The sequence below is a fragment of the Oncorhynchus keta genome, chromosome 25 (genome assembly GCF_023373465.1).
Source record: "Oncorhynchus keta strain PuntledgeMale-10-30-2019 chromosome 25, Oket_V2, whole genome shotgun sequence".
NCBI classification, from domain to species: domain Eukaryota; kingdom Metazoa; phylum Chordata; class Actinopteri; order Salmoniformes; family Salmonidae; genus Oncorhynchus; species Oncorhynchus keta.
Window position 1 is genome coordinate 36,378,628 of NC_068445.1, and position 17,294 is coordinate 36,395,921.

General features: G+C 45.0%; 1 protein-coding gene and 1 long non-coding RNA gene across 7 annotated transcripts in view; one reads left to right on the forward strand and one right to left on the reverse strand.

Moving 5' to 3' along the window:
- Positions 1-608: 608 nt before the first annotated feature.
- The window catches only part of LOC118358564 (uncharacterized), a 39,825-nt gene continuing 23,139 nt past the window's right edge, over positions 609-17,294 (reverse strand). For 3 of the 4 annotated variants that reach the window (XM_052479162.1, XM_052479161.1, XM_052479164.1), the window contains 3 exons: positions 4,878-5,040; positions 4,311-4,426; positions 609-1,657 (listed from right to left, as the gene is read on the reverse strand). In XM_052479162.1, the coding sequence (XP_052335122.1) occupies positions 4,386-4,426; positions 4,878-5,040 (204 nt within the window). In that variant the 3' untranslated portion in view covers positions 609-1,657; positions 4,311-4,385. The remainder of the gene's footprint in view (positions 1,658-4,310; positions 4,427-4,877; positions 5,041-17,294) is intronic. The other variant, XM_052479163.1, reaches the window with a different exon arrangement.
- On the forward strand, positions 1,656-4,298 carry LOC127911739 (uncharacterized). Of its 3 annotated transcripts, none has more exons than XR_008079136.1 (3): positions 1,656-1,804; positions 2,925-3,044; positions 3,584-4,298. It is a non-coding gene; the product is annotated as an uncharacterized LOC127911739 (long non-coding RNA). The 3 variants fall into 3 exon arrangements; XR_008079137.1 differs by lacking the exon at positions 1,656-1,804 and adding an exon at positions 2,139-2,200; XR_008079135.1 differs by lacking the exon at positions 1,656-1,804 and adding an exon at positions 2,361-2,517.

The window sequence follows — 17,294 nt, forward strand, 5'->3', positions numbered from 1 at the left end:
CTGTACCGGTGCCCCCACACATTGACTCTGTACCGGTGCCCCCGCACATTGACTCTGTACCGGTGCCCCCACACATTGACTCTGTACCGGTGCCCCCGCACATCGACTCTGTACCAGTGCCCCCGCACATTGACTCTGTACCGGTGCCCCCACACATTGACTCTGTACCGGTGCCCCCACACATTGACTCTGTACCGGTGCCCCCACACATTGACTCTGTACCGGTGCCCCCACACATTGACTCTGTACCGGTGCCCCCACACATTGACTCTGTACCAGTGCCCCACACATTGACTCTGTACCGGTGCCCCACACATTGACTCTGTACCGGTGCCCCCACACATTGACTCTGTACCGGTGCCCCCGCACATTGACTCTGTACCGGTGCCCCCACACATTGACTCTGTACCGGTGCCCCCACACATTGACTCTGTACCGGTGCCCCCCACACATTGACTCTGAACCGGTGCCCCCACACATCGACTCTGTACCGGTGCCCCCGCACATTGACTCTGTACCAGTGCCCCCACACATCGACTCTGTACCGGTGCCCCACACATTGACTCTGTACCGGTGCCCCACACATTGACTCTGTACCGGTGCCCCGCACATTGACTCTGTACCGGTGCCCCCGCACATCGACTCTGTACCGGTGCCCCCACACATCGACTCTGTACCGGTGCCCCCTCACATTGACTCTGTACCGGTGCCCCCACACATTGACTCTGTACCGGTGCCCCCACACATTGACTCTGTACCGGTGCCCCCACACATTGACTCTGTACCGGTGCCCCCACACATTGACTCTGTACCGGTGCCCCCACACATTGACTCTGTACCGGTGCCCCCGCACATTGACTCTGTACCGGTGCCCCCGCACATCGACTCTGTACCGGTGCCCCCACACATCGACTCTGTACCGGTGCCCCCACACATTGACTCTGTACCGGTGCCCCCACACATTGACTCTGTACCAGTGCCCCCACACATTGACTCTGTACCGGTGCCCCCACACATTGACTCTGTACCGGTGCCCCCACACATTGACTCTGTACCGGTGCCCCCACACATTGACTCTGTACCGGTGCCCCCACACATTGACTCTGTACCGGTGCCCCCACACATTGACTCTGTACCGGTGCCCCCACACATTGACTCTGTACCGGTGCCCCCACACATTGACGCTGTACCTCGCTGTTGTTATTTTACTGCTGCTGTTGAATTATTTGTCATTTTCATTTTGTACTTTCAATTTTTTACTTAAGACTTATTTCTCTTAAAACTTCTTAAAGCATTGTTGGTTGTTGGTTAAGGGCTTGTAAGTAAGCATTTCACCTGTTCATGTGACAAATAAAATTAGATTTTGATTAGATTTTTGATTTAACCAGGATATCAGAACAATGCAGTCACACATAACATACAGTATATAGTGTCCAGAGGCGGAGCCAGTGTATAAAAGTCCTGGTTGTAGATTGTGTACGTGGGTCAGTAGGAAGGGTAAGAGGAAGACAGGATGTCATAGGGAACGGCCGATGTTGTAACCAGATGACTCTACGTAGTGAGAACTGCAGATGGGCAGAACATGGTCCTGGGAAGAAGAGTCTTCAGAGAAGTCCTAGTGGCAGATCACTTCCCTGTGTCTAATGTGGACACTTCCCTGTGTCGTGTGGACAGAGAGAATGAGGTGAGTTAAACAACAGACACTGCTCTCTGTCCCCTGTGTCGTGTGGACAGAGAGAATGAGGTGAGTTAAACAACAGACACTACTCTCTGTCCCCTGTGTCGTGTGGACAGAGAGAATGAGGTGAGTTAAACAACAGACACTACTCTCTGTCCCCTGTGTCGTGTGGACGGAGAGAATGAGGTGAGTTAAACAACAGACACTGCTCTCTGTCCCCTGTGTCGTGTGGACGGAGAGAATGAGGTGAGTTAAACAACAGACACTACTCTCTGTCCCCTGTGTCGTGTGGACGGAGAGAATGAGGTGAGTTAAACAACAGACACTGCTCTCTGTCCCCTGTGTTGTGTGGACAGAGAGAATTTTCACTGCTTCTGTCCCCTGTGTTGTGGACAGAGAGAATGAGGTGAGTTAAACTTACAGACACTGCTCTCTGTCCCCTGTGTCGTGTGGAAGAATGAGGTGAGTTAAACAACAGACACTACTCTCTGTCCCCTGTGTCGTGTGGACAGAGAGAATGAGGTGAGTTAAACAAAGCATCTGTCCCCTGTGTGGACAGAGAGAATGTGACAGACACTGCTCTCTGTCCCCTGTGTTGTGTGGACAAAGAATAAAATTAGACACTGCTCTCTGTCCCCTGTGTTGTGTGGACAGAGAATATGAGTTAAACAACAGACACTGCTCTCTGTCCCCTGTGTCGTGTGGACAGAGAGAATGAGGTGAGTTAAACAACAGACACTGCTCTCTGTCCCCTGTGTCGTGTGGACAGAGAGAATGAGGTGAGTTAAACAACAGACACTACTCTCTGTCCCCTGTGTCGTGTGGACAGAGAGAATGAGGTGAGTTAAACAACAGACACTACTCTCTGTCCCCTGTGTCAGTGTGGACAGGAGAATGAGGTGAGTTAAACAAAGACAGGACTCTCTGTCCCCTGTGTCGTGTGGACAGAGAGAATGAGGTGAGTTAAACAACAGACACTGCTCTCTGTCCCCTGTGTTGTGTGAGAATGAGGTGAGTTAAACAACAGACACTGCTCTCTGTCCCCCGTGTGGACAGAGAGAATGAGGTGAGTTAAACAACAGACACTGCTCTCTGTCCCCTGTGTCGTGTGGACAGAGAGAATGAGGTGAGTTAAACAACAGACACTGCTCTCTGTCCCCTGTGTCGTGTGGACAGAGAGAATGAGGTGAGTTAAACAACAGACACTGCTCTCTGTCCCCTGTGTCGTGTGGACAGAGAGAATGAGGTGAGTTAAACAACAGACACTACTCTCTGTCCCCTGTGTCGTGTGGACAGAGAGAATGAGGTGAGTTAAACAACAGACACTACTCTCTGTCCCCTGTGTCGTGTGGACAGAGAGAATGAGGTGAGTTAAACAACAGACACTACTCTCTGTCCCCTGTGTCGTGTGGACAGAGAGAATGAGGTGAGTTAAACAACAGACACTGCTCTCTGTCCCCTGTGTCGTGTGGACAGAGAGAATGAGGTGAGTTAAACAACAGACACTACTCTCTGTCCCCTGTGTCGTGTGGACAGAGAGAATGAGGTGAGTTAAACAACAGACACTACTCTCTGTCCCCTGTGTCGTGTGGACAGAGAGAATGAGGTGAGTTAAACAACAGACACTGCTCTCTGTCCCCTGTGTCGTGTGGACAGAGAGAATGAGGTGAGTTAAACAACAGACACTGCTCTCTGTCCCCTGTGTGTGTGGACAGAGAGAATGAGGTGAGTTAAACAACAGACACTGCTCTCTGTCCCCTGTGTTGTGTGGACAGAGAGAATGAGGTGAGTTAAACAACAGACACTGCTCTCTGTCCCCTGTGTTGTGTGGACAGAGAGAATGAGGTGAGTTAAACAACAGACACTGCTCTCTGTCCCCTGTGTTGTGTGGACAGAGAGAATGAGGTGAGTTAAACAACAGACACTGCTCTCTGTCCCCTGTGTCGTGTGGACAGAGAGAATGAGGTGAGTTAAACAACAGACACTACTCTCTGTCCCCTGTGTCGTGTGGACAGAGAGAATGAGGTGAGTTAAACAACAGACACTGCTCTCTGTCCCCTGTGTCGTGTGGACAGAGAGAATGAGGTGAGTTAAACAACAGACACTACTCTCTGTCCCCTGTGTCGTGTGGACAGAGAGAATGAGGTGAGTTAAACAACAGACACTACTCTCTGTCCCCTGTGTCGTGTGGACAGAGAGAATGAGGTGAGTTAAACAACAGACACTACTCTCTGTCCCCTGTGTCGTGTGGACAGAGAGAATGAGGTGAGTTAAACAACAGACACTGCTCTCTGTCCCCTGTGTCGTGTGGACAGAGAGAATGAGGTGAGTTAAACAACAGACACTACTCTCTGTCCCCTGTGTCGTGTGGACAGAGAGAATGAGCCAATGCTCTCTGCATAATGTTCTCTGTAGATCAGAGTAGAGGTACGCTAAGCCCAAAGCTTATAAGTATGAGAAGTATTTTCTTGTGCAAGGATCTGTATTGGGATAGGACAGCCTGAGGAAGTACTTAGAACCAGGGTATGCCATGTTTATGAATAGCATTAGCATCAAACAGCCTTCAGGGTTTAGAGTGTTAGCGGGAGTCAGTGTTAGAGGGATGAGGGAGGGTCTGTGCGTTATCAGTCACCTGCAGTAGGCTGTGAGGTCGTCGTCTGTGATGCAGGCCCCTCGTGGAGACTTTTGTCTGGGAGGTTGGTGGTCATCAGGGAGCTAGTGTTGAACCGGACGTGTCTGACTGGGCGCCTGAAAATAGACAGGAAGGAGAAACAACAAACACCATTTTTTTACAATTAAATATTTTTTATATATATTTTTTTAAACATATTTTTCACATAAACCCAAACACACACAAACACTCACAAACCCACACAAACCCAAACACACAAAACCCAAACACACAAACCCAAACACACACAAACCCAAACACATTCACTAAGGAGATGAGAATTGATCAATCAATACTGATGCACCTGTTGGTTTGCTGCCAATGTCAGCCTGATAGGTCAATGTTGCATATTGCTGAATATTTTTTAAATGCGTACAAGTGACAGGAACCGCAAGACACATAAATGAGGATATGAATAAGTGCAGAACAGCACATGTCAGTACTCTACCTGCCTTTAGTGATACAAACAAATAGATGTATCAACAGATGCACACTAAACAACCAAGAGAAAGAACTCTCTTGTCCCACCTTCCACAGGTTGGCTCCCATCCTCATCTCCCAGAAGCAGACCAATCCCTCGCCTCAGCCACTCACAATCTTCCAATCGTCTGCCTGCACGGAGGTCACTCCCATGTGGTGGGCGTACAGTGATGTCACAGAGGAGCCGGTGCGCAGGTAAAACACCCTCACCCTGAAACGGAACACACAGAGAGGAAGTTGTAATTTCATATTTAGTAGATTACCAGAGCAACAGTGGTGTCTCAAAACAATTAATTACAGAGGGAACTAACAGAGAAGCAGTGAGACATGATCAGAGAAGATACACACCAACAAAGACAGGTAGAAACAGCAAGAGCAGGTGGCATGAGAGGTTTTCATCTGCTTCTGCCCTCATATAAACCAAAATGTCATTACTATAGCCACCAATAACACGAATTCACTCAAAGCTACAGGTATTTTAGGTGTTCTGAACTGATTAAACATGATCTCTGTCCCAAATCCCACCCTATTCCCTATATAGTGCACTTCTTTTCACCGGGGCTCTGGTCAAAAGAAGTGCACTATATAGGGAATAGGGTGCCATTTTGGGCCGCGTTATGGCAGTGCTGTAGCATTAATAAAACTAAGAGGAAGTTTCTTGGGTCTGGTTTGACGAGCCACACATGCCCCATGGACCTCAGCTCCATCTGTTCATCACCGCTTCAGTTTATTGGGTCCCCAGCAACAGCCAGAGGATGAGTCCATGCTAAAAGCTTTCCAAAAGTTCATACACCAAATCGAATTTATTTGGGGGTGAACAGATTAAATTTCCGCTTCAAGAAATTAAACGAATCAGGGTTGCATAGCTAAATGGGCATTAGTATTGTAACTAAGACGTATGGCAAGACATGGGTGTGTCCCAACAGGCACCCTATTCCCTACCGAGTACACTACTTTTGTCCAGAGCCCTATATGGGCCCTGGTCAAAAGTAGTGCAGGATATAGGGAATAAGGTGCAATTTAAGATGCATCCATGGTCGTGGCTGCTGAGTGGTGTTGTTTCAGGGGATTAAAAGTTACTGTCTGGCAGTCTGTTTGAACTGTGCCCCTGTCTTCCCTAAGCTGCCAGTGAACACACTACTACACGTTCATCATTCCCATCCTTGTTTTCTACTAGAAAACACAGCAAAGTGAGAGTGAGCCTGCACACACCAGATTGGGATTACATCATCGTACCGTGGACACTCAAATACTGGAACATGTTATGTTAACAGTTGAGGTCAATAAAGGTATGTTGAAAACTAGACTAACTATTTGATGTTTTAACACATAGTGCAGAGTCACAGACTGCCATGAAACAGAAAGCCTACTAGAGGAGACATTGCAGACAGGCTATTTTTTCTACTGGCACAGGACCATTGGGCACGACCTTGGCTCTCTCTCCCTCTCCCCATCTGTGGCCTGGGCAGTTATGAACAGGCAGTATTCCAGACAGCCCCGGTCTAATCAAGACCCTCATTTGCTCCCTGGAAACTCCAGAAAAAGAGTGAGAGAGCAACCAATTTGGAGAGGAGGAGGAGAGGAGGAAGACGTGCATTAGACCCTGGCCCTTGGCCACCCTAATGGACAGCCAGAACAGACTCCAGCCCCCCACAGCCAGATCAGACTCCAGCCCCCTAGCCCCACACAGCCAGAACAGACTCCAGCCCCCACAGCCAGATCAGACTCCAGCCCCCTAGCCCCACACAGCCAGAACAGACTCCAGTCCCCAGCCCCCCACAGCCAGAACAGACTCCAGCCCCTAGCCCCCCACAGCCAGAACAGACTCCAGCCCCCTACATACAATACTACTATATCAGAGAAACGGAGTACATACAAGACTACTACATCACAGACTGACTACATACAATACTACTATATCAGAGACTGACTACATACAAGAGTACTACATCAGAGACTGACTACATACAAGATTACTACATCAGAGAGACTGAGTACATACAAGACAACTACATCACAGACTGACTACATACAATACTACTATATCAGAGAGACTGATTACATACAACACTACTATATCAGAGAGACTGACTACATACAAGACTACTACATCAGAGACTGATTACATACAAGACAACTACATCAAAGACTGACTACATACAAGACTACTACATCAGAGAGACTGATTACATACAAAACTATTACATCAGAGAGACTGATTACATACAACACTACTATATCAGAGACTGACTACATACAAGACTACTACATCAGAGACTGACTACATACAAGAGTACAACATCAGAGACTGACTACATACAAGACTACTACATCAGAGACACTGAGTACTTACAAGATTACTACATCACAGACTGACTACATACAATACTACTATATCAGAGACTGACTACATACAAGAGTACTACATCAGAGACTGACTACATACAAGATTACTACATCAGAGAGACTGAGTACATACAAAACTATTACATCAGAGAGACTGATTACATACAACACTACTATATCAGAGACTGACTACATACAAGACTACTACATCAGAGAGACTGACTACATACAAGACTACAATATCAGAGACTGACTACATACAAGACAATTATATCAGAGACTGACAACATACAATACTACTATATCAGAGAGACAGAGTACATACAATACTACTACATCAGAGACTGATTACATACAAGACTACTACATCAGGCACTGACTACATACAAGACTACTATATCAGAGACTGACTACATACAAGAGTACTACATCAGAGACTGACTACATACAAGACTACTACATCAGAGACTGAGTACATACAAGACTACTACATCAGAGACTGACTACATACAAGACTACTATATCAGAGACGGACTACATTCAAGACTACTACATCAGAGACTGACTACATACAAGACTACTACATCAGAGACTGACTACATACAAGAGTAAAACATCAGAGACTGACTACATACAAGACTACTATATCAGAGACTGACTACATACAAGACTACTATATCAGAGACTGACTACATACAAGACTACACCATCAGAGAGACTGACTATATACAAGACTACAATATCAGAGACTGACTACATACAATGCTACTACATCAGAGAAACTGACTACATACAAGACAATTATATCAGACTAACTACATACAAGACTACTATAGAGAGACTGACTACATACAACACTACTACATCAGAGAAACGGACTACATACAAGACTACTACATCAGAGACTGACTACATACAAGACTACTACATCAGAGAGACAAATTACATACAACACTACTATAGAGACTGACTACATACAAGACTACTATAGAGAGACTGACTACATACAACACTACTACATCAGAGAAACGGACTACATACAAGACTACTACATCAGAGACTGACTACATACAAGACTACTACATCAGAGAGACAAATTACATACAACACTACTATAGAGACTGACTACATACAAGACTACTATATCAGAGACTGACTACATACAAGACTACTACATCAGAGAGACTGACTACATACAACACTACTCTAGAGAGACGATCTACATACAAGACTACTATATCAGAGACTGACTACATACAAGACTACTACATCAGAGAGACTGACTACATACAACACTACTCTAGAGAGACGATCTACATACAAGACTACTATATCAGAGACCGACTACATACAAGACTACTATATCAGAGACTGACTACATACAAGACTACTATATCAGAGGAACTGACTACATACAAGAGTACTACATCAAATCAAATCAAATTTTATTTGTCACATACACATGGTTAGCAGATGTTAATGCGACTGTAGCGAAATGCTTGTGCTTCTAGTTCCGACAATGCAGTGATAACCAACAAGTAATCTAACTAACAATTCCAAAACTACTGTCTTATACACAGTGTAAGGGGATAAAGAATATGTACATAAGGATATATGAATGACTGATGGTACAGGGCAGCATACAGTAGATGGTATCGAGTACAGTATATACATATGAAATGAGTATGTAGACAAAGTAAACAAAGTGGCATAGTTAAAGTGGCTAGTGATACATGTATTACATAAGGATGCAGTCGATGATATAGAGTACAGTATATACGTATGCATATGAGATGAATAATGTAGGGTAAGTAACATTATATAAGGTAGCATTGTTTAAAGTGGCTAGTGATATATTTACATCATTTCCCATCAATTCCCATTATTAAAGTGGCTGGAGTTGGGTCAGTGTCAATGACAGTGTCTTGGCAGCAGCCACTCAATGTTAGTGGTGGCTGTTTAACAGTCTGATGGCCTTGAGATAGAAGCTGTTTTTCAGTCTCTCGGTCCCAGCTTTGATGCACCTGTACTGACCTCGCCTTCTGGATGATAGCGGGGTGAACAGGCAGTGGCTCGGGTGGTTGATGTCCTTGATGATCTTTATGGCCTTCCTGTAACATCGGGTGGTATAGGTGTCCTGGAGGGCAGGTAGTTTGCCCCGGTGATGCGTTGTGCAGACCTCACTACCCTCTGGAGAGCCTTACGGTTGAGGGCGGAGCAGTTGCCGTACCAGGCGGTGATACAGCCCGCCAGGATGCTCTCGATTGTGCATCTGTAGAAGTTTGTGAGTGCTTTTGGTGACAAGCCGAATTTCTTCAGCCTCCTGAGGTTGAAGAGGCGCTGCTGCGCCTTCTTCACGACGCTGTCAGTGTGAGTGGACCAATTCAGTTTGTCTGTGATGTGTATGCCGAGGAACTTAAAACTTGCTACCCTCTCCACTACTGTTCCATCGATGTGGATAGGGGGTGTTCCCTCTGCTGTTTCCTGAAGTCCACAATCATCTCCTTAGTTTTGTTGACGTTGAGTGTGAGGTTATTTTCCTGACACCACACTCGAGGGCCCTCACCTCCTCCCTGTAGGCCGTCTCGTCGTTGTTGGTAATCAAGCCTACCACTGTTGTGTCGTCCGCAAACTTGATGATTGAGTTGGAGGCGTGCGTGGCCACGCAGTCGTGGGTGAACAGGGTGTACAGGAGAGGGCTCAGAATGCACCCTTGTGGGGCCCCCGTGTTGAGGATCAGCGGGGAGGAGATGTTGTTGCCTACCCTCACCACCTGGGGGCGGCCCGTCAGGAAGTCCAGTACCCAGTTGCACAGGGCGGGGTCGAGACCCAGGGTCTCTAGCTTGATGACGAGCTTGGAGGGTACTATGGTGTTGAATGCCGAGTCAGAGACTGACTACATACAAGACTACTACATCAGAGAGACGGAGTACATACAAGACTACTCCATAGCAGACTGACTACATACAATACTACTATATCAGAGACTGACTACATACAAGACTACTACATCAGAGAGACGAATTACATACAGCACTACTATAGAGACTGACTACATACAAGACTACTATATCAGAGACTGACTACATACAAGACTACTATATCAGAGAGACTGAGTACAAACAAGACTACTACATCACAGACTGACAATATACAATACTACTATATCAGAGACTGACTACATACAAGACTACAACATCAGAGACTGACTACATACAAGAGTACTATATCACAGAGACGAATTACATACAGCACTACTATAGAGTCTGACTACATACAAGACTACTATATCAGAGAAACTGACTACATACAAGACTACTATATCAGAGACTGACTACATACAAGACTACTATATCAGAGAAACTGACTACATACAAGACAATTATATCAGACTAACTACATACAAGACTACTATAGAGAGACTGACTACATACAATGCTACTACATCAGAGAAACTGACTACATACAAGACGACTACATCAGAGACTGACTACATACAAGACTACTACATGAGAGAGACTAATTACATACAAGACTACTAGATCAGAGAGACAAATTACATACAACACTACTATAGAGACTGACTACATACAAGACTACTATATCAGAGACTGACTACATACAATACTACTATATCAGAGACTGACTACATACAAGACTACTACATCAGAGAGACTGACTACATACAAGACTAATATAGAGAGACTGACTACATACAAGACTACTACATCAGAGAGACTGACTACATACAACACTACTCTAGAGAGATGATCTACATACAAGACTACTATATCAGAGACTGACTACATACAAGACTACTATATCAGAGAAACTGACTACATACAAGACTACTACATCAGAGAGACTGACTACATACAACACTACATCAGAGAGACTGACTACATACAAGACTAATATAGAGAGACTGACTACATACAAGACTACTCTAGAGAGACGATCTACATACAAGACTACTATATCAGAGACTGACTACATACAAGAGTACTACATCAGAGACTGACTACATACAAGACTACTACATCAGAGAGACGGAGTACGTACAAGACTACTCCAGAGCAGACTGACTACATACAATAATACTATATCAGAGACAGACTACATACAAGATACCTATATCAGAGAGACTGGTTACATACAATACTACTACATCTGAGACTGACTACATACAAGACTACTACATCAGAGAGACGAATTACATACAGCACTACTATAGAGACTGACGACATACAAGACTACTATATCAGAGACTGACTACATACAAGACTACTATATCAGAGACTGACTACATACAAGACTACTACATCAGAGACTGACTATGTACAATACTACAATATCAGAGACTGACTACATACAATGTTACTACATCAGAGACTGACTACATACAAGACTACTACATCAGAGAGACTGACTACATACAAGACTACTACATCAGAGACTGACTACATACAAGACTACTACATCAGAGAGACGAATTACATACAGCACTACTATAGAGACTGACTACATACAAGACTACTATATCAGAGACTGACTACATACAAGACTACTCCATCAGAGAGACTGACTATATACAAGACTACAATATCAGAGACTGACTACATACAAGACTACTACATCAGAGAGACTGACTATGTACAAGACTACAATATCAGAGACTGACTACATACAAGACAATTATATCAGACTAACTACATACAAGACTACTATAGAGAAACTGACTACATACAAGACTACTATATCAGAGACTGACTACATACAAGACTACTCTAGAGAGACTGACTACATACAAGACTACTATATCAGAGACTGACTACATACTAGACTACCACATCAGAGAGACTGACTATGTACAAGACTACAATATCAGAGAGACTGACTACATACAAGACTACTATATCAGAGAGACTGACTACATACAAGACTACTCGAGAGAGACTGATCTACATACAAGACTACTATATCAGAGACTGACTACATACAAGACTACTATATAGAGAGACTGACTACATACAAGACTACTACATCAGAGACTGACTATGTACAAGACTACAACATCAGAGACTGACTACATACAAGACTACTATATCAGAGAGACTGACTACATACAACACTACTCGAGAGAGACGATCTACATACAAGACTACTATATCAGAGACTGACTACATACAAGACTAATATAGAGAGACTGACTACATACAACACTACTACATCAGAGAAACTGACTACATACTAGACTACCACATCAGAGAGACTGACTACATACAAGACTACTATATCAGAGAGACTGACTACATACAACACTACTCGAGAGAGACGATCTACATACAAGACTACTATATCAGAGACCGACTACATACAAGATTACTATATCAGAGAAACTGACTACATACAAGACTACTACATCAGAGAGACTGACTACATACAACACTACATCATAGACTGACTACATACAACATTACTCTAGAGAGACTATCTTCATACAACGCTACTACATCAGAGAAACTGACTACATACAAGACTACTACATCAGAGAGACTGACTACATACAACACTACATCAGAGAGACTGACTACATACAACATCAGAGAGACTGACTACATACAAGACTACTACATCAGAGACTCTACATACAAGACTACTACATCAGAGACTGACTACATACAAGACTACTACATCAGAGAAACTGACTATATACAACGCTACTACATCAGAGAGACTGACTACATACAACACTACTACATCAGGGAAACTGACTACATACAACACTACATCAGAGAGACTGACTACATACAAGACTACTACATCAGAGAGACTGACTACATACAAGACTACTACATCAGAGAGACTGACTACATACAAGATTACTAGAGAGACTGACTACATACAACGCTACTACATTAGAGAGACTGACTACATACAACACTACTACATCAGGGAAACTGACTACATACAACACTACATCAGAGAGACTGACTACATACAAGACTACTACATCAGAGAGACTGACTACATACAAGTCTACATAAGGCGGGGGGACAAAGTTAAGTATTCTACTTTGGCTGTTGTTGCAGGTAAGCTGGGGGTCCCACCTTTAAAAGACTGGCTATGCACAATGAGACATAGAGTTGTCTGGGCTTTGTCTGCATTAGTCTGTCTATTTATTGCCTGATGAATTTGGTAGGAAAGTCATGGCAGGAGTTTGATTGGTAAGGATTCTGCCCAATTCTTTTTCCTTTATTTTACCTGCCAACTCCTGCACCGCTGTCAGGGACAAGTGCAGATGAAAATGGCTCATTTTCTGTCTTTCTTTCCCCCATTCTGAGAGCCAGGTTGCAGATACAGTGTGCACGTGTGTGTGTGTTTTAGCGGCTGAATGGCGAAGCCACAGGACAGCAGTGTGAAGGCTGCCAGCATCTGCCTCCCGTTGTCTCCCTCACAAATAACCCCAGGCTATAACACTCTGCTGATCCACGTAGCTCCCTCTTATAAAATCTATTTTATTTTTTGGCTGACTTCATTTAGGTTTTCTCTGTTTAGTTTTTCCAGGTTTCCATTTTCTCAGGTTTTCACTCTCAAAATCTGATTTTTTATTTATTATTATAGAAAAACAACTGTATTGGTTGGAAGTCCACAGCAATGCTTAAAACACACCAGGAGAGCACTTTTGAGGTCTAGGATTTTTGGGTGTAGTTATCCTTGAAATTCCAGCAAGAGGCAGTTGTTTAGCTGTGTTTTTGTAGCACGTGTGATGGTAGAGTTTGCAAAACAACTACCCACTGGATTGATGCAAATAATCACGATATCATTCTGCCAGGTAAGCATAGACTACTTTGTAGACTACTTTCAATACATTTAGTTGATTTTCTACATATCTCTCTCACTCTCTCGGCAACCAGAGAGAGGGAGGTGCGAAGAAAATTGCTTTTCTTTTTCCAAACACCTGAGCCTCCCTCCTGCAAGTATGCTGTTTGTACCTCCATATTTCAATGTTCCTAATCAGTTGTGATTGTGTGTTGAGGAATATTGTGTTGTGATAAACAGGTTTGTTTCTGACTAGAGCCCAGCGGCTGTACCCAAGGGAGCCACTGGATCTAATCTGGTACTACTGTGGTGCTCAAATCTGACAGGCAAAATAATGTGCCAGTGTGTGTATGTGTGTCTTCTCCAGACCATTTCCGGAGACCTTACCTCACCTCGCTCATCAACTCATCCCTGACCGCTGGCTACGTCCCTCCCGTCTTCAAGAGAGCGAGAGTTGCACCCCTTCTGAAAAAACCTACACTCGATCCCTCCGATGTCAACAACTACAGACCAGTATCCCTTCTCTCTTTTCTCTCCAAAACTCTTGAGCGTGCCGGTTGCCAGCTCTACCGCTATCTCTCTCAGAATGACCTTCTTGATCCAAATCAGTCAGGTTTCAAGACTAGTCATTCAATGAGACTGCTCTTCCTGTACGGAGGACAGCACTGTAAAGAAGGCTGCCTCTCCTCTGCTCTCATCCTTCTAGACCTTCGGCTGCCCGATACTGTGAACCATCAGATCCTCCTCTCCACCCTCTCCGAGTTGGGCATATCCGGCGCGGCCCACGCTTGGATTGCGTCCTACCTGACAGGTCGCTCCTACCAGGTGGCGTGGCGAGAATCTGTCTCCTCACCACGCGCTCTCACCACTGGTGTCCCCCAGGGCTCTGTTCTAGGCCCTCTCTTTTCTCGCTATACACCAAGTCACTTGGCTCTGTCATAACCTCACATGGTCTCTCCTATCATTGCTATGCAGACGACACACAATTAATCTTCTTTTTATTTGACCAGGTTATTCTGCATGAAAAACAGACATATCAGTGTGGTTGAAGTCACCACAGCAATGCTGAACCTCAGCAAGACGGAGCTCTTCCTGACTGGTCCATGATTCGCCATCACGGTTGACAACTCCATTGTGTCCTCCTCCCAGAGCGCTAAGAAGGCGTGATCCTGGACAACACCCTGACGTTTCAACTAACATCAAGGCGGTGTCCCGTTCCTGTAGGTTCATGCTCTACAACATCCGCAAAACACCCTGCCTCCACAGGAAGCGGCGCAGGTCCTAATCCAGGCACTTGTCATCTCCCGTCTTGATTACTGCATTGGCTGGGCCTGCCTGTGCCATTAAACACCTACAACTCATCCAGAACGCCGCAGCCCGTCTGGTGTTCAACCTTACATTTCGCACGTCACCCCGCTCCTTCTCTCCACTGGCTTCCAGTTGAAGCTCTCATCCGGCAAGACCATGGTGAGACGGAGCTGTGAGGGGAACGGCACCTCAGTACCTCCAGGCTCTTCAGGCCCTACACCCAAACAAGGGCACTGTTCATCCACCCTGGCCCTCGCCTCCCTACCACTGATGCTGTTTGTCACCAGTCAAAACTTTCAATGTCTGGCCCCTAATCAGTTGGAACAAACTCCCTCACGACGCCAGGTTGAGGAATCACCACCTTGTGGAGACATAAACCCCAGGTTTGAATACCTAGGATAGGGTAAGTAATCTGAAGGGTAAGTAATCCTTCCACTCCCCCCAAAAAAGATTTAGATGCAAGTGGCTGCTCCACTGGATGCCATAAGGTGTATGCAAATCTGACAGGCAAAATAATGTGCCAGTGACTTAAATGTAATGTAAATGTGTGTGTGTGTGTGCACTCAGCAGGTGTAATGACACCTCCTGTCTTTGTTTCCTCACACCATCAGGTGAGGGGGGCTGTCTCTTAGGTGGACACAAGTACAGTCTCCTGTTGAGTTTCCCAGAGACACCTCAGACTGGCCTGTCTATAGACTGTCTATCTGGATCTGTACACAATACTACACAGAGAGTTAGACTCCTTCGCTGGCTACTAAAAATGATTCTGCACCTGAATATAAACAGAGGTAACACATAGAAACAGAGTTATTTGGCCATGGATACTGTTGCTACAGACACTGCAGCATGAGTTAGATAACACCTGGATTTGAGCAGATTGAGCAGAGCGTAAAACGTCCTCATGGTGTACTCTACATCTAGCAGCAGCATGAGACATGAAGCAGTGAAGACAGACGTTGATCCTCACAACTTTCTTCTCTCACACACACCGTCTCTGTCTTTCTGAGTTCCGAGACTCAACACAACACTTTCCATTGCCTACGCTTTTACACAGGAATTCATCTCTGTGCTGTTAACAAGCAGGCAGCAGACCATGCTTTGTAACTGGCATGAAGGGACATTAACAGAATCTAAATTCAATTAAATGGTTGTCAGTAATTATAAACACTACATTTTCTTGGCAAAAGGGGCTATGAATACAGTATTGTAAAGCTTAAATAACAAAAAGGTTTGAATATGATAGGAAGGACATTGACCCACAAGCATATCAATATTAATTCAAAGAGAATGATTAATTGTGTTCCCTCCAGCTCCATAACAAAAGCCTTTTAAAATTTTATTTAAATGATGTAATCTGGCTGTGTTATAATTGGTCAATTAGTGGCTGGAGCGGTTCTCTTTTCAAAACAACACTAAACAAACTAGCCAACCTTCAGACAGCATGGGGAATGATAGATAAAGACATTAAACAAAGGATGAGAGAAAAGAGGGGGGAGGAAGAGAGAGAGAGTGTGTAGGAGAGAGCGAGAGAGAGAGTGTGTAGGAGAGAGAGCGAGAGAGAGAGTGTGTAGGAGAGAGAGCGAGAGAGAGGAGAGGGAGCAAGCAGCATGATGTAAGGCTTGAGGAGATGCCAATTGTTTTGTGTCTCTTATTTGGGCCAGGCAGCGTTAATGTGAGCTAGCCCCAAGCGGAGCAAGCCAAAATCACACACAGGACATACACAGGACACACTCTCACACACACACAAACCCACACACAGGACTTTGAAATGACAGCTTGATGGGATTCGGGAAGGGGCCTAGGAGGAGAGGGGGAAGGAGAAGAGAGGGGAGAGGAAAGGGAAGGAGGGGAGAAGGAAGAGGGGAGAGGGAAGGAGAGGAGAGAAGGAAGGAGAGGGAGAGGGAAGGGGGAATGAGAGGAGAGAGGGAAGGAGAGGGGAGCGGGGAGGAGAGAGAAAGGGAGGAGAGAGAGAGCAGAGGGGGGATGAGA